This window comes from Sturnira hondurensis, unplaced genomic scaffold (genome assembly GCF_014824575.4).
Source record: "Sturnira hondurensis isolate 20B ecotype Veracruz unplaced genomic scaffold, ASM1482457v3 Scaffold0006713, whole genome shotgun sequence".
Classification (NCBI taxonomy): Eukaryota; Metazoa; Chordata; class Mammalia; order Chiroptera; family Phyllostomidae; genus Sturnira; species Sturnira hondurensis.
In genome coordinates, this window is record NW_028079344.1 from 1,492,853 (window position 1) to 1,515,624 (window position 22,772).

A 22,772-nucleotide genomic window follows, 5' to 3' on the forward strand; every position below is an offset into this window, starting at 1 on the left:
GAAAAAAAAAATTGTACAGGGAACCTATAGTAATAGGAAGAAAACTGGGACTCAAATCTGGTGTGGACCAGAAGGAAGAAAGAAACATCCAACCAGAAAAGACTGAAGTAACAAGAATTAAAAAATGAAGAGAGGCTCAAGAATCTTCAGAACACCTTTAAACATTCCAACATACAAATTATATGAAAACCAAAAGGAGAAGAGGAAGAGCAACAAGTGGAAAAGTTATTTGAACAAATAATAAAGGAGAACTTCCCCAACCTGGCAAAGGAAATACACTTCCAGGAAGTCCAGGAAGTCCAGGAAGGTCAGAGAGGGTGAAAGAAGTTGGCCCCAAAGAGAAACACATCAAAGCACATCATAATTACATTAGCCAAGATTAAAATGAAGGAGAGAATTTTAGAAGCAGCGAGAGATAAGGGGACAGTCACCTACAAAGGAGTTCCCATCAGACTGTCAGCTAATTTCTCAAAAGAGACCTTACAGGCAAGAAGGGGCTTGAAAGAAGTATTCAAAGTCATGAAATGCAAGGACCTCCATCCAAGATTGCTCTATCCAGCAAAGCTTTCATTTAGAATAAAAGGGCAGATAAAGTGCTTCTCAGATAGTCAAGTTCAAGGAGTTCATTATCACCAAGCCCTTATTATATGAATTGTTAAAGGAATTTATCAAAGAAAAAGAGGATAAAAAATATAAACAGTAAAGTGACAGCTAACTCACAATCATTAACAACCACACCTAAAACAAAAACAAAAGCAAAATAAGCAAACATCTAGAACAGGAACAGAACCACAGAAATGGAGATCACATGGAAAGTTATCAACATGGGAGTGGGATGGGGGAGAGAGGGGGTAAAGGTACAGAGAATAAATAGCATAGATGGTAAGTGGCAAACAAATGGGAGTGGTAAGAGTAGTATAGGAAATGTAGAAGCCAATGAATTTATATGTACAACCCATGGACATCAACTAAAGGTGGGGAATGTGGGTGGGAGGGGGTGGGCAGGGTAGAGGGGAGTTAAGGGGGGGAAATGGGACAACTGTAGTAGCAGAATCAATATAATATATTTAAAAAATAAATAAAATAAAACAAATCAAGTACTGAAGAAAAAATAAACTATAAAAATAGTTTTTAAAGGAATAGGAGAAAGCATTGCATTTTTTCTACTAGTCTCAGCAAATAGATCATACCTGACCATTTGGAACATGATATTAAATTTTATCCTCGAGATAAATAGTTTTTCTTTGGCATTTACTTTTATAAACTTGTCCCATGCTTTTAAAAAAAATGTCACATTTCACTTATAAGTGACAGTAACCAGAGGGAAGGAGGGAGGGATAATGGGAAAAATAGGGGAAGGGTTATGATGCAACATATACAAAGAATACATGAACAAAGCCAAAGAGGGTAGGATTGAGGGTGGAAGGTGGGGAGGGACACAGCAATGGACGTGTTGCAGGAAATAGAGACAACTGTACTAGGACAACAATAATTTTTTAAAAATATAAGTTCTTTGGCTTCTACTTTTCCCATACTATTCTTACCCTTCCCCTGTTTATTTCCTACCCACCATCTATGCTAGACGGGTTGAGTCGGGCAGCCGGGGTGGAGAGGACTCACGGCAAGGCTGAGGCTGGCAGACCCAGCGAGGTGGCGGATTGTGAAATGGGGCACCCAGGGCTGCAGCTGGACATCAAGGGAGCAGCAGGCAGACCTCGGGGTCCCACATTCATGCGTAGATAGACCAGATGAAACAGAGAAGGAGCAGGAACTCCCAGCCTCACAGGAAAGTTTAATGTTTCTTCCTTAACTCCTTGGTTGTCGGACTTCCATACGGTTCAATTTTCTGACAGTTCTGGTTGTTTTTTGTTTTTAAATTGTTGTTGTCCTTCTTTTGGTTGTGCAAGGAGGCACGGTGTATCTACCTATGCCTCCATCTTGGCCAGAAGTTTTGTTTTAATTGTTTAAAATGTCATGTGACATACCTAGCACACAGTAGCTCTTCTACAAATGTGGCTGCCTTGCATTTTCTTCATTTATCTCCTCCGCCCAATAAATGTCTGTAACTGAGAACTAAGATAATAATCCTCTAAGATACTGCGGATGACTTAAAAATTATTGGGAAAGGGGCACAGAAGCCGATTAACTAATTCAAATCACATAACAAATCAGGGAAACTTTAAAAAAAACCTGCAACCCCCTCCTAATTTCTAGTTATTGACTGTATGGTTGTTTCACCAACAAGGTTTCTCTATGAGAAGAAAAAAGCTGTCTTCCTAAAGAGGCTCACATAGGCCCAAAGATAATATTCCAAGAACAGTATCTAAAAATATGTGTATAGCTATGGCATAAGGTCACAAAATTGGGACTTATGTCTGCAAGATAAAAAAGGCAGAGATTGTGAAACAATACCTCAAATCCAAAAATACAAATTTACCCTAAGTAATTAAATATTAAAAACATGATGCATTATACCCTCACCAGAAAATCATTCTGCTTTTATATTTAGACAAGATCAGAATCATTCAGATAATCAAGCTGCCCATCTGCTTGCCAGCATTCAGCTGCCAGCTTTTAAAGAGCAACTTTCCATGATTCATAACTTATTCATCCTAGGATGCACTCAGGCATCTGCTTTACCATAAGTTCAGCTTGTCATAGCATTTTGCTTTAAAGTTTCATAAACTCTACCCAGGTAGTATACAGTAGCAAACCAGTAAGTCAGTCATATTCCTCAGAAAGAATCAACTGTGTAGCTCCCCAAGACTGATGGTCCAATCTTAAAATCATATACATTAAAAACACACTATTAGTCATTTCTTTTTTAAAAAGTTACATCAGTAATAGCTACCACTTAGCCTACCGTGAGTCATTTATTTCATCTTTATCTTCATCACCACTCTGGAAATACATATTATGCTCTTCATGTTACACGTAAGCAAATCAGCTAGATCAGATGACTTATCCTATTCCACTAAGTGTAGACATGGCCGAGGTGAGCTCTTTGAACCCAGGCCTATCTGTCCCCAAACTCATCCTTATGCCACAATCAACTTTGCCTCATATTTAAATTGCTGTGGAATAACTGAAATACTTTCATCAGTTGTATAGTGCAGAAATTATACTTAGTCCAATACCATTTATTCTCAACTCAAGAAATATCTTACATATTTGTGCTTACTTCACATAAGTGCTTTAAGAATTATAAAGCACTGCATAAATAGGTTGGAATTTTTTATTCTGCTGCTCAACTTTTGGCAATCTTAGCTCTCCATTCTTTCACTCTCCATCACTAAGAGCAGAATCCTGGAGAAGATGAAGAATCCAGTATGTGTGGAAGAAAAGAGTTCATTTTTGTGCGGTTGAGAGTACCCCTTATAAATTCTAACTTGGAAGAAGAAGTATTTAATATACAGATTTTCTCCAAAGGAGGTAAGATTTATCTTTTCCTTTGCCTCTAATTTTAGTCTACAAATTATTTGTTCCTTGCTATTTACTTAAAAACCATGTTGTAAATAGAAAAGAAATGGATGCAATGTCAAATTTTGGTTCTGCAACCTAAAATTGTCAGGCATTCTGAGCTTTACTTCCATCATCTGTAAAAATGGGAATCATGACATCTTTTGTTGTATGTCTTTATTTTTAATTATGTGTAAAAGACAACTGAATAATAAGAGAAGATAATAGCAGTGCATTGTATAAACAATTATATGAAAAATAATATACACATTGGTATAATATTTTTGTTTTGTGGGAAAGATATCTATGGATACAAAGTCTGAGAAGTTACACATAAAAACTTAACAGTGGTTACTGCTAGATAAGATTGTGATTTTTAAATTATTTATGCTTACTAAAATGTCTAAAACCATAACAACAAAAAAATTAAACAATTAAATATTATTTAATTGTAATGATAAAGGGAAAATAGAAAATGCAGAATTATAGAAAAAGACACCTTGGCACCTAGTCTTAACTAACTCAAACCACCTTGATGCATGTGATTAAAGAGCAAGACCCAACAACGTGCTGTTTACAATAATATATAATATAATGATAAAGGTAATTTAAAAGTAAAAGGGCAAAAGATATACAGTCTATTCTTATAATTCAAAATAGTTACATTCTATAAAGTAACTACAAAAACTAAATTAGCAAATATGCAAACATTGTTCCTAAGGAAATTACAAGTTACAGTTCCTGCAAGCCTCTGGTTACAACATTTTTGTCAACAGAACAATACATAACCTTGTTTTACAAGTGTTTCTCTTCAAAGACACTTTATGTAATATATGTGGTTATTAACATTGACCTCACAGCTGGCAGCATTGTAACTCATACCTGATTGGAGCTTGTTCAACAATTTCCCCCACAGGGCACATAGTAACCTTCTTGCACTTAAAAACACTAGACAACAACCCCACTATAATTAAGGGCTGCATTAAACAATAAATACACACAAAAAAGTACAAGTGTGTGAAAAACCAAATAGACCATGAAAAGAATGTTTATTTGCAGTATCTGAACTAAAACAAGGAGAAAAAACATTGCCTTGTTCAACCTTACCTAGGAACATGCATGTCAGGCAACTCATAATTTTTGCTATTCTGTGCATACCCTTGAATGACAAAGTGCTGCACATGTTGATTGTGACTAATCTATTTTAAAAATAGATTTTGGTGAATTGGCAAATTTACAAATATGTATTTCATAAATAAGGAGGGTCAACTGTATCATGTAAACACTAATCAAAAGAAAGCTGAAGTGGCTATGTTCTTTTTTTTTAAAGATTTTATTATTTATCTTTAGAGGGGAAGGGAAGGAGAGAGGGAGAGAAATATCAATGTATGGTTGCCTCTTGTTTGTCCCCCACTGGGAACTGGCCTGCAACCCAGGCATGTGCCCTGACTGGGAATCGAACTGCGATACTCTGGTTCGCAGGCCCGTGCTAAATCCACTGAGCTACACCAGCCAGGGCTTGAAGTGGCTATGTTCTTATCAGTCAAAACATATGCCAAAGCAAGAAAAATGACTAGATATAAAGAAGAACACTACTTAATTATAAAATGGTCAAGAAGCCCTGGCTGGTGTAGCTCAGTGGATTAAGCACGGGCCTGTGAAGCAAAGGGTCACTGGTTCAATTCCCAGTCAGGGCACGTGCATGGGTTGCAGGCCAGGTTCCCAGTAGGGGACACATGAGAGGCAACCACACATTAGTGTTTCTCTCACACTCTTTCTCCTTCCCTTCCCCCCTCTCTCTAAATAAATAAATAATAATTTTAAAAAGGGTCAAGAAGGCATAACAATCTCAAATGTATATGCATGCAATAAGAGAGCTGTAAAATACATGAAGCTAAAGGTAATAAAACAAAAAGAAAAAAATTACAGTTTTTGCTACAGGTTTCAGTATTTCTTTTTTAGCAATCAATAGACCGAGAACACTGAATGTGAGCTAAGATACAGAAGAAATGAACAACACTATCAACCAATGGTATCAAAATGACATTTATACAGCCATCCACTTTTTAAAAAAGACAGAATACGCATGTTTTGTAGTGCACATGGAAGATTCACCAAGATAGACCATATTCTAAAAACAGTATGACGATCCCTCAAGAAATTAAAAGTGGGACTGCCTTATGACCCAGCAATTATACTTCTGGGTATCTATCTGAAGAAATTTAAAACCCTAATTTAAAAGAATATGTGTGCCCTTATGTTCATTGCAGCGTTATTTACAATAGCCAGAATATGGAAACAACCAAGTGCCCATCAAAACATAAGTGGATTAAAAAACTGTGGTACATATATATACAGTAGAGTACTACTCAGCCATAGAAAAGGATGAAATCTTACCATTTTCAACAGCACAGATGGACCTAGTGGGCATTATGCTAAGTTAAATAAATCAGACAGACAAATACCATATGCTTTTACTTACAGATGTAACCTAAAGAACCAAATAAATACAGAAACACAACTGAAACAGACTCACATGCAGAGAGCAAACTGGTGGTGGTTGCCAGAGGAGAATGGGGTTGGCAGACTGGGTGAAAGAGGTTAAGGGATCAAGAAGTACACATTGGTAGTAACAAAACAGTCACAGGAATGTAAAGTACAACATAAGGGACATAGTCAACAATATTACAGTAACTATGTATGGTAGGGATGGGTAATCAAAATATTGGTGGTTTAGTGGTAGAATTCTCGCCTGCCAAAATATTGGGGGACCATCTTGCTAAGTATGTGATTGTCTAACCACTATGTAGTACTCCTGAAACGAATGCAAACTATTGAATGTAAACTGTAATTGAAAAATAAAATTAAAAAAGACTATATTCTGTCTCATAAATATAATTTACCAAACTAAAAACAGTTAAAATCATCAAAAGTTTATTCTCTGACCATAATAAAATTAAACTCAGATTGTAAGATGGATGTGGAATAGGTGGGTGCTACACTCATATCCTCCTGGTGCCAAACAAGATTTACAGCAAAATTTTATAGCAATCAGCCTGAATACTCAACTGAAGAACAGCTGAATGGAGTATTATAACCAAGGATTCACAAAATTAGCTCCATAGAGACTGGTAAGAAGGGCAAAGATGTGGTGAGGGCTGGACCCTACACTCACATGTGGTGAATGAGAAGATGAAAAGATATCTCATCTTCAAAAGTCCCTCCTGAGAAGTGTGAGGTCTCAACCTCATGCTGGGATCCCCAACTCAGAGCACCAGGGTTGGGAAGAGGAGCCTGCAGACAGCAAGCATTCTGTCTGCCTGGAAAAGGAGAGCACCTCTAAAAAACCAGGTGCTCTTTTGAAGGGCCAGCACACAGGGTCTTGCTCCCAGGCACTCACCCGGAGCTCCAGTAAAGGGAAGGTGACTCAAAGCACACAGGGATCATAAAGAGAAGATTTGAGTGGTGCGGCCCCAAGGAGATATCTGGAGGTTCAGCTACTGAGGTCCCTGTCCTGAGTCCCTATCCCACCCCCCCTCAGGTGCCATCTTCCCAGAATTGAACACACTTATTCTTACAGCAATAGACTGGGGAGTGCACTAGTGCAGACCTCCAACTACTGACAACATTACCATGCCAAGATCGAGTCCTACAGAAAGTTATGTTGGCTGCACCCAACAGGGACTTTTGAGTGTTCTTTTCTGAGAGAAGCTCTAGGTGGACACTCAGACAGTCATTAAGCTCTGTGAATATGAAATAGGAGCCAGTCTTGACCCCCTCCTGCAGGTCAGCTAGCACCATCTCCAATGGGAGACCCTTATGATCTCTATTTCCAAGGCCTGGTGGCCCCACCCGCTGGGCTCATTTCCACAGTGGGAAGAGCACGCTGTTGAGTTCTGGGAACTTCAAAGCAGATCTCTGGGAAGCTCTTGTCCAGGACTCAGACAGGCACTGGATTATGCAGCTGCAGAGAAAAGGGGAAGGAATCTGCTTGACCCACTCCTGCAGGCTTTGCTGGCATCACCCCAAATGGGAAACTCTTTCAATCTGTTCTCCTGAGTCCTGGTGGCTTCACCCTGCTGAGCTTGCTCCTACAGTGGGGGAAGCTGTCTGCACGCAATTTGAACATATGGTGCATTCCTCCTGGGGAGCTAGAGTTGGAGACTTTGGCAAAGACTAGGTGGTGTAGCTCTGGAGTAGGAGCCACTTTTTCCCCATTGAATGCCCGACCAAAAGGAAACCCACTAGCCCCATCCTCCTGACCAAGGTTGCTCCACCATACTGAGCTCACACCTTGTGGAAGGGTCTGTGGGTCATGCCAGCCTCCATTCACTCTACAGTTTTTCTTTGGAAAGCTCTGGAAGAAGACCAGACAAACTGAGGGGGTAGCAGAGTAGCCAACAAGTAGAGGCAGACCTCAGGGAACCTTGAAACTTGTTTTGATCTGCCCCTATCTCAGAGCTGCAGGAAGCCAAACCCTATGCACAGCTGGCCACTCCCATGCACATACAGGCCCAGTAGATGTAGCCACAAACAGTGAATAGTGTGGTAGCTTGAGACAGGTAGCCCAAGACCAGTTATAGCTAGCATCTCTTACTGACTTATACCAAAATTGACACAAAACCAGCACAACCAGAGGTGGATTTCAAACTACACAAGAGCATTATCCAGCTAGCCACACAGGCAGTATACCCAAAGGGATATTTTGGCAAGCACAGACCATGCTGGGAACAGCTCCACTGAAGAGAACAGCCCCTGCATAGTGATTCATACCTGATGATCAAGATCTATCCTTATACTCAGCCAGCCTGTGTATTAACTTCACCCATGATAGAGCCAACAGTATTCAAGACTCAACTATAACAGGAGAGTGATTATGACCCACAAAAGTAAACATTCCTGGAGCATTTACCTCAGGGGATCTGGAAAATTGCACCACTGAGCCTCACAAGACGCCCACATAATACTGTCATCATAAAAAGATTGGGAGTCGTAGCAGATCTACATAATACAGAAAGAAAAACAGACAAACACAAAAAGACAGACAAAATGGGGAGACAAATAAATATGACTCAAATGAAAGAATAAGAGAAATCTCCAGAAAACTAATTAAATGAGATGGAAGCAAGCAAGATACCTGATGCAGAGTTTAAAACAATGGTTGTAGAACACTCAACAGACTTAGGGGAAGAATTGATGATCCCAGTGAGGACTTAAAGAAATATTAAACATTAGAAATGACATAGAAACCATAAAAACAGTCAAAATGATTAATACAATATCTGAAATGAAGAATACATTGGAAAGAATCGACAGCAAGTTAGGTATAGCAGAGGACTGAATTAGTGATTTATAGGACAAGATTATAGAAAACACCCAAGTAGAACAACAAAAAGAAAAAATACTTTTTCTAAAATGAGGAAAGTGTAAAGACTTCTGGGAAAACAACAAGCATAACACTATCTGCATCAGAGGGGTACCAGAAAGAGAAGAAAGTAAGCATGGGATTGAGAGCCTTTTTGAAGAAATAATGGCCAAAAACTTTCCTAAGCTGGTGGAGGAAAAAGACACCCAAGTCCAAGCGGCACAGAAAGTCCCAAACAAGATGAACTGAAAAAGGACCTAAACCAAGACACATCATAACTAAAATGGCAAAGGTTAATGATAAAGAGAAAATCTTTAAAACATCAAGAGAAAAGCAGTTAGTTACCTATACAGGAGCTTCCATAAGACTGTCAGCTGATTTCTCAACATAATTTTTTTCACCAGAAGGAATTGGCACACATCATTCAAAGTGATACAAATCAGGGACCTACAACTAAGACTAATTTATACAGCAAGATTATCATTTAGAATTGAAAGCAAAATATAGAGCTTCCCAGACCCCCCAAAAAATAGCTAAAGGAGTTAATTACCATGAAACCAGTATTACAAGAAATTTTAAAGGGCCTGCAAGAAGAAAGAAGAAGGAGGAGGAGGAGGACAAAAGTATAAACTAAAATATCAATAAATACCTATCAATAATAATCTTAAACATAAACAGATTAAATGCTCCAATCAAAAGGTGTAGGGTAGCTAAATGGTTAAGAAAATATGACCAATATCTACAAGACACCCACCTCAGAACAAAAAATACAAACATACTGAAAGTGAAGAGATAAAAAAATGCTTCATGCAAATGAAAAAATTTTTAAAAGCTGGGGTAGCAATACTTATATCAGACAAAATGGACTTCAAAACAAAGAGCATAACAGAGACCAAAAAAAAAAGGTCTTTAGACAGTACTAAAGAGATCGACCCAACAAAAGGATACAACCCTTGTAAATATATATGCACCCAAATATAGTAGCACCTAAATATATAAAGAGAATCTTGGTGGACACAAAGGGAGAGATCAAAAGTACTATAGTCATAGTAGGGGATTTTAACACCTCATTGATATCAGTGGATAGATCTCCCAGACAAAAAATTAATAAGGCAAGAGTGACATTAAATAACAAACTAGAGAAGATGGAATAAATTAAATATTCACAGAATGTTTTATTCTAAAGCAGTAGAATACACATTTTTCCAAATGCACATGGAATATTCTCTAAGATAGATCACATGTTAGGACACAGAAAAAATCAAAATAAAATCAAGAAGACTGAAATCATATCAAGCATCTTCTCTTCATCTGTAGCACAGTGGTATGAAACTAGAAACCAACCACAAGAAAAAAAATTAAAAATAAAGTCATGAAGGGTATATAAAGTATTACTAAACTGATGAATGGGTTAACAATGGGATCAAGAAAGAAATCAAAAGTTACCATAAGATATGAAAATGAAAACACAACAACTAAATATCTATGGGACACAGCAAAAGAAGTCCTAAAACTGAAATTCATAGTATTGTAGACCTACCACAAGAAACAAACAAAAAAATCCCAAATAAACAATAGAACTCTACACCTATAAGAACTAGAAAAAGAACAGTAAACAAGGCCCAGAATAAGTAGAAAGAAGGGAATAATAAAGATTAGAGCAGGAATAAATGACATAGAGACTAAAAAACAGTTCAAAACATCAATGAGTCCAAGAGCTGTTTCCTTGAAATAAAAAGATAAACAAAATTAACAAACATTTCATCATACTCATCAAGGACAAAGAGAGAGGACCCAAATAAATGAAATCAAAATGAAAAAGAAGTAACAATGGACACTACAGAAATACAAAGGAAAGAAAATGTAATGAACAACTATATGTCAATAAATAGGACAACGTGGGCAAAATAGATAAATTCCTAGAAATATACAGTTTTTTAAAAGTAATCAAGAATAATGAGGAGAGGGGGGAAATTGGGACAACTGTAAGAATAACAATTAAAAAAAGAAGAACCAGAAAATCTAAATAGACTGATAACAACTACTGAAATTGAAGCAGTAATCAAAAATACTCTCGACAAGTAAAAGTCCTGGACAATATGGTTTCACAGGTGAATTTTACCAAACATTCAAAGAATTAGCACCTGTTCTGTTCAAATTATTCCAAAATAAGTCATGAAGAGAGAAGACTCTCTAGCTCATTTAATGAGATCAGCATTATCCTAATTCCAAAACCAGATAAAGAGACTACAAAGAAAGAAATTTATATGCCACGATCCCTGATGAACATAGATGCTAAAATCCTCAAGAAAATAGTAGAAAACCAGATCCAGCAATGGCTTTAAAAGATTACACACCATGATAAGTAGGATTTATTTCAGGGATGCAGGTTGGTACAATATTTGCAAATCAACAATCATGATACACCCCATAAACAAAATGAGGGATAAAAAAATCACATGATTATATCAATAAGTGCAGAAAAAACATTTGATAAAATCCAGTATTTATGATTTAAAAACTCTCAGGAAAAAAAAAACTCTCAGGAAAATGGGAACAGAGAGAACATATCTCAATATAACAGAGGTCATATATGACAAACCCACAACTAACATCATACTCAATGGGAAAAACTGAAATTATTCTACTACAAGATTTTAACATAGCAGCCCTGTGTGGGTTTCCACACTGTTGGCATCCTTACTGATTTTAGACTTGCCAGCTCCACAACTGGACTATGCTTCCCTAAGATCTAGGATAACACTGGCTGAAATACCAGAGATACCAATCAACTGAATCTAGCTTGCTTTTAGTGGATCTGATGCCCCTAATTCCAGAATCTCACTGTTGCTGGGAAGGGAAGTGTGCAGGCTGTGGAGGATGTCTCTCCTCAAACTAGCACTAAAGTTCCTTCATTTGGGTAATAAGAATAGTCAGATCAGGATTCCAAGTGGCTGAAGAGTGGGTGGAAGTTGTGCTCACTTGCTTCTGGTCCCAAACTGAATTTATAGCTAAATTATAGTGCTACTACACAGCAGAAAGAAGAAAGAAGGAAGGAAGGAAGGAAGGAAGGAAGGAAGGAAGGAAGGAAGGAAGGAAGGAAGGAAGGAAGGAAGGAAGGAGAGAGAGAGAGAGAGAGAGAAAGAAAGAAAGAAAGAAAGAAAGAAAGAAAGAAAGAAAGAAAGAACTCCTACCTTTGTGATAGCATGGATGGAACTAGAGAGCATTTTGTTAAGTGAAATAAGCCAGGAGGTGAAAAACAAATACCATATGATCTCATCTATAAGTGGAACCTAATCAACAAAACAAACAAACAAGCAAAATATAACCAGAAACATTGAAATTAAAAACAAACTGACAGTAACTAGAGGGGAGGTGGGAGGGAATAACAGGAGAAATGGGGGAAGGAGTTTCAGGAACATTTATAAATGATATATGGACAAAGCCAAAGAGGGTAGGATTGAAGATGGGAGGTAGAAATTGTTGGGGTGGAAGGAATAACAAGAACAAAAAAGAAAAACAAAAATCATTTTTTTAAGATCAGGAACAAGGCAGGCATATTGGCTGGCTTTCACTACTCTTATTTAACACAGTACTGGAAGTTCTAGCCACAGCAATCAAACAAGAGAAATTAAAAAGCATCTGAATTGGAAAAGAAGTAAAAGTGTCATTATTTGCAGATGACACAATATTGTACATAGAAAACCCTAAGGACTCTACAAAAAACTCCTAGAACTGATCGATGAATTTAATAAAGTAGCAGGATACAAAATTATTATTCAGAAATTGGTGGCATTTTAATACACCAATAGTGAATTATCAGAAAGAGAAACTAGGAAAAGACTCCTATTTACAATTGCATCAAAAAAATGAAATACCCATAAATAAATTTAACCAAGAAAGTAAAAAACTTGCAAACAGAAAATTATAGGATACTAAAAAAAGAAATTGAGAAAGATACAAATAAGTGAAAATATATTATCATGTTCATAGACTGAAAGAATTAACATCATTAAAATGTCCATACTATCCAAAGCAATCTATAGATTCAACACAATTCCTATTAAAATGCCAATGGCATATCTAACAAAACTAGAACAAATATTCCAAATATTTATATAGAACCATAAAAGACATCAAACAACAACAGGAGGAACAAACTTGGAGATATCACTCCCCCTGATATGAAATTATACCACAAAGCAGTAGCATGGTACTTGCATAAAAAACAGACATATAGATCAATGGAACAGAATAGACAGCACAAAAATATACCTATGCCCCATGGTCAATTAACATTACTTGACAGAGGAGATGAGAACACAAACAGGATAAAGACAGTCTGTTCAATAAATGATGTTGGGAATATTGGAAAAAATATGCAAAAACATGAAACTAGGCCACTTTCTTACACCATACACAAGAATAAACTCAAAATGAATTAGAAACTTAAATGTTACACTTAAATCCATAAAAATTCTAGAATAAAACATAGGCAGTAAAATATCATACAATTCTCACAACAATATTTACATACACCTCCTCTGGCAAAGGAAACACAATAAAAAATAAATAAATTGGACTACATCAAACCAAAAAGCTTTTTGACAGCAAAGGGAACCACCAACCAAATGAAAAGACTACCCACTGAATGAGAAAACATTCACCAATGATATATCTGACAGGGGGTTAATATCCCAAAATTTATAAAGAATTTATAAAATGAAACACCAGAAAAGCAAATAATCTAATTAAAAAATGGGTAGGTGACTTGAATAGACACTTGCCAAATAGGACATAGAGATGCCAGTAGATAAATGAAAAGATGATTAACATCACTAATCAATAGAGAAGTACAAATTAAAACCACAATGAGATATCACCTCACACCTGCTAGAATGACTATCATCAGTAAATCAACAAACAGCAAGTACAGGATGTGGAGAAAAGGGAATCCTTGTGCACTCTCAGTGGGAATGCAGATTGGTGCAGCAACTTAGGAAAGCAGTATGGAGCTACCTCAAAAAATTAAAAATGAAACTACCGTATGTCCCAATGGTTCTACTTCTGGGAACATACCTGAAGAACCCCAAAACACTAATTTGAAAGAATATATGCACCCTTCTGTTCATTGCAGCCTTATTTACAACAGCCAAGATCTCAAAGCAGCCCGAGTGCCCATTAGTAGATGTGTGGATAAAAAAATATGTGGTTCATTTACACAATGGAATACTACTTGGCCATAAAAAAGAAATCTTACTCTTTGTGACAGCATAGATGAACCTGGAGAGTATTATGCTCAGTGAAATAAGTCATTTGGAGAAAGAAAAAGACTGTGTCATTTTACTTATGCATGAGTCTAATGAATAAAATGAACAAACAAAATAGAAACAGACTCATAGATGCATAGAACAGACAGACAGCTGTGCAGGGTGGGGGTAAAGGGCTGGGTAAAAAAGTGAAGAGATTAAGCAAAAAAATAAAAACAGACACACACAACAGTATGGTAATTGTCAGAAATGGGGTTGGAAAAGATGGGAGACAGCAAAGCAGGGATAAATGGGGACAAAAAGAAACTTGACTTTGGGTGTAACACATGCAGATGATGTTATAGAGTTGTATAGTTGAAAACTGTTATGGTTTTGTTAACTAATGTCACCCTAATAAATTCAATTTTTAAAAAGAGAGAAAAGTTGAACTAGAATCAATAACATTGATATGTTGAGAATTCCCCCCAAATAACTGAAAATTAAACAACATACCTCTAAATAATTATTAGGAAAAAGAGGAAATATCAAGAAAATCATAAAATATTTTGTACTAAATGACAATAAAAATATATTAAAATTGGTAAGATACACTAAAGCAATGCTTAGATGGAATTTATAACACAAAATGTTTATATTAGTGAAAGATCTAAAATAAACAATCTAAATTTAGTCTTAAGTCTAGAATAAGAAGAGCAAAATAAAATTAAAGAAAGTAAAAAGAAAAAAATTATAAAGAGCAGAAATCAATGACATTGAAACAAGAAAAGGAATAAAGAAGATCAAAGAAACCAAGACTTTTCTTTGAAAGTACAAAAAAATTTGACAAAACTGTAGCCAAACTAACAAAAAAAGGAAGTAACACAATAACAAGTATCAGAAACAAAAATGTGATATTACTGTAGACCCCACACATATTAAACAGATGATAAAAGGATATTATAAATTTATTCATATAAATTCAATAAATTAGATGAAATAAACTGATTCCTTAAAAATCACACCAAAACTCACCCAAGATAAACGAAATGGTTCTATTAAACCATTAAATCAAAATGGTCAATTAAACAAATTGAATTCANAAAGAAAAATATTATAAAGAGCAGAAATCAATGACATTGAAACAAGAAAAGGAATAAAGAAGATCAAAGAAACCAAGACTTTTCTTTGAAAGTACAAAAAAATTTGACAAAACTGTAGCCAAACTAACAAAAAAAGGAAGTAACACAATAACAAGTATCAGAAACAAAAATGTGATATTACCGTAGACCCCACACATATTAAACAGATGATAAAAGGATATTATAAATTTATTCATATAAATTCAATAAATTAGATGAAATAAACTGATTCCTTAAAAATAACACCAAAACTCACCCAAGATAAACGAAATGGTTCTATTAAACCTTTAAATCAAAATGGTCAATTAAACAGATTGAATTCATGCTTAAAGAGCTCTCTACAAAGAAAACTCTAGTCCCAGATGGTTTCACTGATAAATCATACCAAACATTTAAGGGGAAAAAATTATTCCATTCTACACCATCTCTTCCAGAAAGTCAAAGAGGAAGGAACACTTACCATCTCATTTATGAGGACAGCATTACACTGATATCAAAACTGAACAAACATGGTACAGGAAAAAACAAACTATAGACCAGTCTCTCTCATGGATATTGACCAAAAAAATCTTCAACAAATTATTAACAAATTCAATCCTTTAGTGTATGAAAGGAATATCATGACCAAGTGATATAATATCAGGAATGTAAGGCTAGTTTAACATTCAAATCAATCACTGTAATTCACCATATTATCCATCTAGTGAAGAAAACCCACATGATCATATCATTACAAGGAGAAAAAGCATTTGACAATACCCAACATGTATAGATGAGTTAAAAAAAAAGAACTAGCAACATACTAGAACTAGAAAGTGTCTTCTTTGTCACAGTAAAGAACATGTACAAAAAATCCTACAGCTGACATCATACCTCATGGTGAAAAAGACTGCATGATTTCCCCTAAGATTGGAACAAGACAAAAATGTCCACTCTCACTATTTCTATTTACTAATGTACTAGAAGCCTTAGTCAATGCAAAAAATCCAGAAAACTGCAAAAGGAATAAAATGATCCTTGTTTTTCAGACAACATGATTGCCTACATAAAAACTTCTAAGAAATCTTTAAAATAGCTACTACAAAACTACGTAGCTATTGCAAAATAGCTACTAATGCAAAAACTAAGCATGATCATAAGAAATAAGGTCAACATGTAAAAATCAATCATATTTATATACTACCAATTAGTTTTTGAAAATTGAATTTTTAATGCCATTTGTAGTAGCTTTACCCAAAAGCAATACTAAGTATAAATCTATCAATATATATCAGATCTAGAATCTAAAAACTACAAAATACTGATGAAAGAAATCAAAAAGACCTAAACAGAGACATATCATGTTCATGGATTGAAGACTAAACATAGTTAAGATATTGATTCCCCAGGAACCAATCAATAGAGCTCATGAAATTCCAATCAAAATCTTAGCAGGATTTATGTAGATATAGGCAAGCTGATTCTAAAATTTATGTGTAAAGGCAAAGGAACTACAATAGCTAAAACAATTTTGAAAGAGAAGAATGTGGTTGAGATATTCTCACTGCTTGTTTTTAAGGCCTACTATAAAACTATAGTGATCAATATATGTGGTATTAGTGGAAGGACAGGCATGTAGATGAATGAAATAGAATAAAAATTTAAAAAATAGACCTACACAATAGCCAATTAATATTTAACAAGGTGCAAAAGATATTTAATGGAGAAATAATATCTTTTCCACAAATGGTATTAGAACAATTGGACATTCATTTACCAAAAAAAATTAAACTGGACCTACAATTCACACCATATCCAAAAATCAAATTATTATATACTAAATATTTGTGTCCCTCCAAAACTGCTATGTTGAAACCCTAACCTCCAATGTGATGATATTAGAAGTTGGGGCTTTTAAGAAACAATTACATTTAGATGAAGTCATGAGGGTGGGCAACGAATCCCATGATTAGATCTAAATGTAAAATTATGAAACTTTTAGAAGAAAACATGGGAGAAAATTTCCCTGATTTGGGTCATGTAAAAGGTTCTTACATATAACATCAAAAGCAAAATTTATAAAAGAAAAGAGGATAAATTCCACGGCATTAAAATCACACATCCAACAACAGATTTGTATCCAGAATACATAAAGAACTCTCAAAATTCAACAATGAAAAAACAAATACCTCCCCCGCCAAATGGGCAAAAGACTTGAAAAAACATCTTACCAAAGAAGATATGCATGTAGCAAATAAGCACCTAAAAGAAAACTACCAAAACCACTTAGTCATTAGAGAAGTGCAAATTAAAGTGACAATAAATACCATGACTCTGTTATCAGAAGGAGAAGGATGCAGAGCAGCTGCAGCTCTCATACGTTGCTGGTGGTAGTAATGCAAAATGAAACAGTCCTTCTGAAGAACAGTAGAGCTCAGATTCAGTATTACTAGGGCTAGGTATTTAACCTAGACTTATGAGAACCTATGTCCATACACACGTGTACAGGAGTGTTTATCACAGCTTTATCCATAATCACCAAAAATTGAAAATAACTTAAATGTTTTTTGATGGGGAAAGGGATAAATGATTATGGGCACATGCATACAATGGGATACTACTCAGCAACAAAAAGGAATGAACACTTGATACGTGCAACAACATAGGTGGAACCTCAATGGCATTATACTGAGTGAAATAAGCCAGTCTCAAAAGGTTACATGCTGCATGATTACACTTACATGGCATTCTGGAAAAGGCAAATATATAGGAATGAAAAACAGATCAGTAGTAATGGAGGGATAGAGGTAGAGGGGGAACAGTTTGACTACAAAGAGGCAACTGGATATAATTTTGGGGGAGCAATGGAATTGTTCTATAGTCATTACACAACTCTATATATGTGTTGAAATTCCTAGAATTGTTCATCAAAAAGTAAATTTAATTGTATGTAATTTTTTCATAATAACTTAATAAAAATAAAAAAATTTATGCCAACAGAAGACAACTTTTTGGGTGGGAAGATTGTGAACCTTAGAGATAAGATAGATAGTCTGCTATATAACTTATTAATTGATTTGTCAGGAATTAGTTTATATAAAATAAAAGCTACAACTATCATGTAGTAAATATTTTGTTAAATATTTTTGATAGCTCTCTAACTATTGTTGCTAAATTTTTTTAATTTTAATCTTAGAAGTCAAGGTGATTGCCATCTGATTGCTCACAATTACACTCTTTTTATTCCCCATGATATCCTCACTATAATACCCTGCCTAATTCCTGTGCAGGAGAAGAAAGACCTTTTTATAGACAATACATCATACCTGAAGACAATCCAAACAAGTTAAAATGTATTAGGTCCATCCACAGGAGATGCATTAATCCCTGAAGTGTATACCAGTCACTGGAAGAAGTTGGGAATGGTCCAGGAATAAGGAAAACTCTGTCCACACTCTCCACCGCACACTCTGTTCTTTGCTAGCTCTTCCTCTAGGGAGCAAGAGTTGCTAATTAGATTGTTCAGTCTGGAATTCTTTGGGTGAAACATGGCACTGAAAAGACATTTGCATTTCTGAACATATCCTTCTTCTTCCTGCAATACGCCAAGATTTGCCCTCACATGCTCTTGTAGACTTCTTTACTTTCAACACCAACATCTAGTGGTCTTTCTCCTTTCTTTCACTTTGACTTTTCCAAATTGCTAAGAATTCCCCACAAAACTGAGCACAAAGTGGGAAGAAGTCCAGATGTTTTTTCGTAGAACTTTTTGTCCCTCCCAAATGGAAGCTTTTGTTACAACCACAGACTAAGTAGCTGGAGTCAGTTTAGTAATATGTACAGGAGCCAAAAAATTTTTCCATATTGGTTATGTCATCTGCTTTCCTTTGGCTACTGTGGTATGTTTCTAATGTCCTCATATTTCTCCAGAAAGAAAGATGCCACCTTCAGTTTGAGGGGAAGGAATGAGGAGGAGTAGATAAGAAACTTGGAAAAAGAAAGCAAGGAACCTCATTTTGGCCTTTTTACCTCAGCCATGTGCCCCAGCTTAATTTAGTTAACCCAGTATTTAGAAATATATTATACTTATATAGAAATTAATATATTTATACTTTACTCCTCTTTTAACTATTATTAATTTTGTATAATTCTTTCAGAAGAAAGAAGAAATGAGTGATAGGCTCACATTAACTGAGTCCTTAAATGATTATTATTCATAGACTTTCACCGTTAAGGGTTTTAAAAATTAGGGTGCATGAAATTAAAATCCTCCTAAATTACAAAGTCTAGGAATGGTATAAGAAGGCGGAAAGTATAGAATCAAATTGTCTGCCCTATGTAAAGTGAGAAACCATCAAAGACTCTGCCTAATCCCTATAGTTTACAATTTGTAAACTAAAATTAGACAATGTAAGAATATGTTATAATTTATGATGAGTGAATCCTAGCTAGAGTTATATAAAGCCCCATTTTATCCCTTTCTCATTCCATTGTACATCTGTACATCATGAAACTTGCTCCATGAATCTGTCACTTTTTACTTCTACCTTTAATGTAAGCAAAAAGTCAGCAGACTATTCAAAGGGTGGCCAATCCACCTAGGGAAAGCCTGAACTAAACCTCAGGATTCTTATTTCCCTTATCAAATTTTGAAAAGCTACAGTAGGTTTTGAAAAGCACAGTACTCACTGACCCAATTTTATAAATAGCTCATAGTTGGTCTGTTGTTTTATTTATCTTGGATCATCAAACACATTTTATGAATTTTGGAGTGATCATAACACATTCATCTGTTCCCTTCTTTCCTGAACATTAAACTGGCTTGGAGAAAGAGCTGGGGGATATTTCCCTGGACTACTACAAAATATCTAGATACCCCAGATTATAAAGATCTAGAAGAGCAACAGTTCTAGAAGTGAGATTGTAAAGCTGAAAAGCTGGGAAAGTTCAAATTGTTCTGATTTTATTTCAAGTAATATCAGTGTATGAGTTAGGAAAGATATGATCAGTAGATGAGAAGATAAGTTGACATATTTTAGCACCCTGTTTCTATTGGCCCCAAATGTTTATGATTTTTCAAGAGAAACTCAATAATGAAGAAATGACTCAAAAGATTTTTCACATATCTAGGTAAAATTTATGCCATGTCTGACCGTTATTCATAACTTCTACTTTCCCTAAAGAAAAAAAAAGAACTAATGCAAAACTTAGAAGAAAAATGGAAAAGTAAAGCACCATCCAAAGAGCAATCTGCTTAAGCCAAATCAGTCAACTCCAGAAATTTCCTGCTGCTCATTGCACAGGCTTTCACCCACAATAATGCTTTTAGAAAATGCTGCATTAACATCACCCAACAGTGTTCACTCTGGACAACACCAGCCCATTCCCCACTTTGGAAATAGAAGGACACTTCCCCTTGGCTTCATCTGACCTTGAACAAAAAAGGAGGCACCTCTAGAACTAGTGTTTGTTTTTTTTTTCTTTTCAGGAAGATGGGCTCTAAGAGATAGGAGGAAAGATATAGAATCTNAGGCTTTCACCCACAATAATGCTTTTAGAAAATGCTGCATTAACATCACCCAACAGTGTTCACTCTGGACAACACCAGCCCATTCCCCACTTTGGAAATAGAAGGACACTTCCCCTTGGCTTCATCTGACCTTGAACAAAAAAGGAGGTGCCTCTAGAACTAGTGTTTTTTTTTTTTTTTTCTTTTCAGGAAGATGGGCTCTAAGAGATAGGAGGAAAGATAGAATCTGAGGTCAGAAAACTCTAGCTGAGGCTGGCAAAACTTTCTGGAATCAGCCTCTTCCCTGGAAGTAGTAAAATAGATATAATATTGTTTACTTCAGAGAATAATTGAAATATAAAATACTCATTTTAAGGGCGTAAAAGTGCAAGTGTTAAATAGTTTAGATGCACATCAAAGAACTGTTGTTTTCCAGCTTCACTGATGCCATGTTGATTGAATGTCCCCCACTATGCAGAACAATTTATTCCTTTGAATTATTTGGGGGGCAGTGATAGAGCTCATTGGCTTTTCTCTAAGGCATTCATTCTTCTGAGTCACACAGCTTGTGGTGAGTGTCAAAACTGACAGAAACACATTACTGCTTCCCCAGCTAGCATCGTAATGTGTAGGGGAGGGGATGCAACTTCCTCTGTTCAAGTTTCCCTGACTGAATTTTCTGAAGCCCAGACTCAATTTTTTCCTTTTCAAAAATACCTTTCCTCCTCAACCAGCTGAGGTCCATGGCCACAGCAAATGCAAAACAACCTTTCAAATTAAAGCATGACACACAGTAAAGGGTTCTAGGCCCCTCTACTCTTTCCCTTACTCTTCTTTTTTCCCCACAGCAGTTCTTAATGAAAGCGGGGGTTGGAATTTAAGAGAAGGGGGGGAAAGACTTTGTATCTACCCCTAGAACGACCTCAATATATTAACAATGACCATGCTTTTCCAGCTGTTCCCTAACTCCCCCCTAACCTCATCTGAAACACACATCCATGTCTTCATACACACACGCACACACTGGTAAGCCAGTCAAATGCAGACAGATCTGACTTCCCCAACTTGTAGCCACAGATAGCACCGAAGAGACCAAAGTCTTTCACTGCCAGCTCCAGAAAGACTGCAACTACCAACTGCGCCGCAGTAGCAGCCTCTGTGCTGCAGCCTTCGGCCGGCCCGCGGGAGTTTCAGGTCTAATTCCTTAAGGAGTATCGCTCTTCGGCCCTTCGGCCCACTCTCTTGGGCTTCACCCACTTCTCCACTCAGGAGGTCAGGAGAAACCGGATCAGTTTGCCACTTTAGTAGAGGGGAAAGTGGCGGTGAAGGAGATTGCCGCTGAACTAGCCCGAAGCCCACTACTCTTCGCCCCATGTCTCCACCCTCCAGCCCGCGTAGGCGCCTGTGCGGCTGGCAAAGGTGCCCGTTCTCAAGGTGCCTGAGCTCAGATGGGATGTAGAGGAGCTAAGTGGGAAGAGCAGCGACAGGACGGTGTGGAGACTGTTAGAGGACAGATGGGGTAGGACTGGGGAGAGGGACGAAGACTCCGCACAGCGGCAATCACCCCCTCCTCCCTCACAGACCGTAACTCCGAAACGCGCAGATCGGCCGTAAGGTAAAGGCCTTCCCTCCCTACTTTCTACCCCCTCTTACCCGCTCCCCGCCCGGACACCTGGTGAAAAAGCAAGGTGCAGGTGTACCTGGAGCGAACACCATGATTTCCTCCAGCCGTTACGCCCTAGGTAAAGAAAGGCAGACAGACAGACGGGGTGTGGAGGAAGGCTAGGATTTGGAGGGGTCCGGTGCAGGTGCGCGCGCCAGGCGCGGGTCGGGGCGGTCAGCACCTCGGACAGCTCCCCGCCGCGCGATCCCAGGGCCGCAGCTCCAGCTGCTGTGGCGCGCTCAGCCTCCACAATGCACTGCTCCGCCGGCGGCCACTGCAGCGACAGGAGGAGGAGACGGAATCCCTGCTCAATTCATCCCTCATTCCTATGCCAACTCAGCGTACATAGCTGCTTACAGAGCAAAGCACTTCTACTGCTACTACGGGAGAAAAAAGGACGGAAGAGGAA

At 36.9% G+C, this 22,772-nt stretch overlaps 1 protein-coding gene across 1 annotated transcript in view; it reads right to left on the reverse strand.

The window, feature by feature from the left end:
• Positions 1-22,568, reverse strand: part of AKAIN1 (A-kinase anchor inhibitor 1) — a 66,926-nt gene extending 44,358 nt beyond the window's left edge. The window contains exon 1 of the mRNA XM_037050369.1: positions 22,401-22,568. Coding sequence (XP_036906264.1) covers positions 22,401-22,416 — 16 coding nt within the window. The 5' untranslated portion in view covers positions 22,417-22,568. The remainder of the gene's footprint in view (positions 1-22,400) is intronic.
• Between the last annotated feature and the right edge of the window lie 204 nt (positions 22,569-22,772).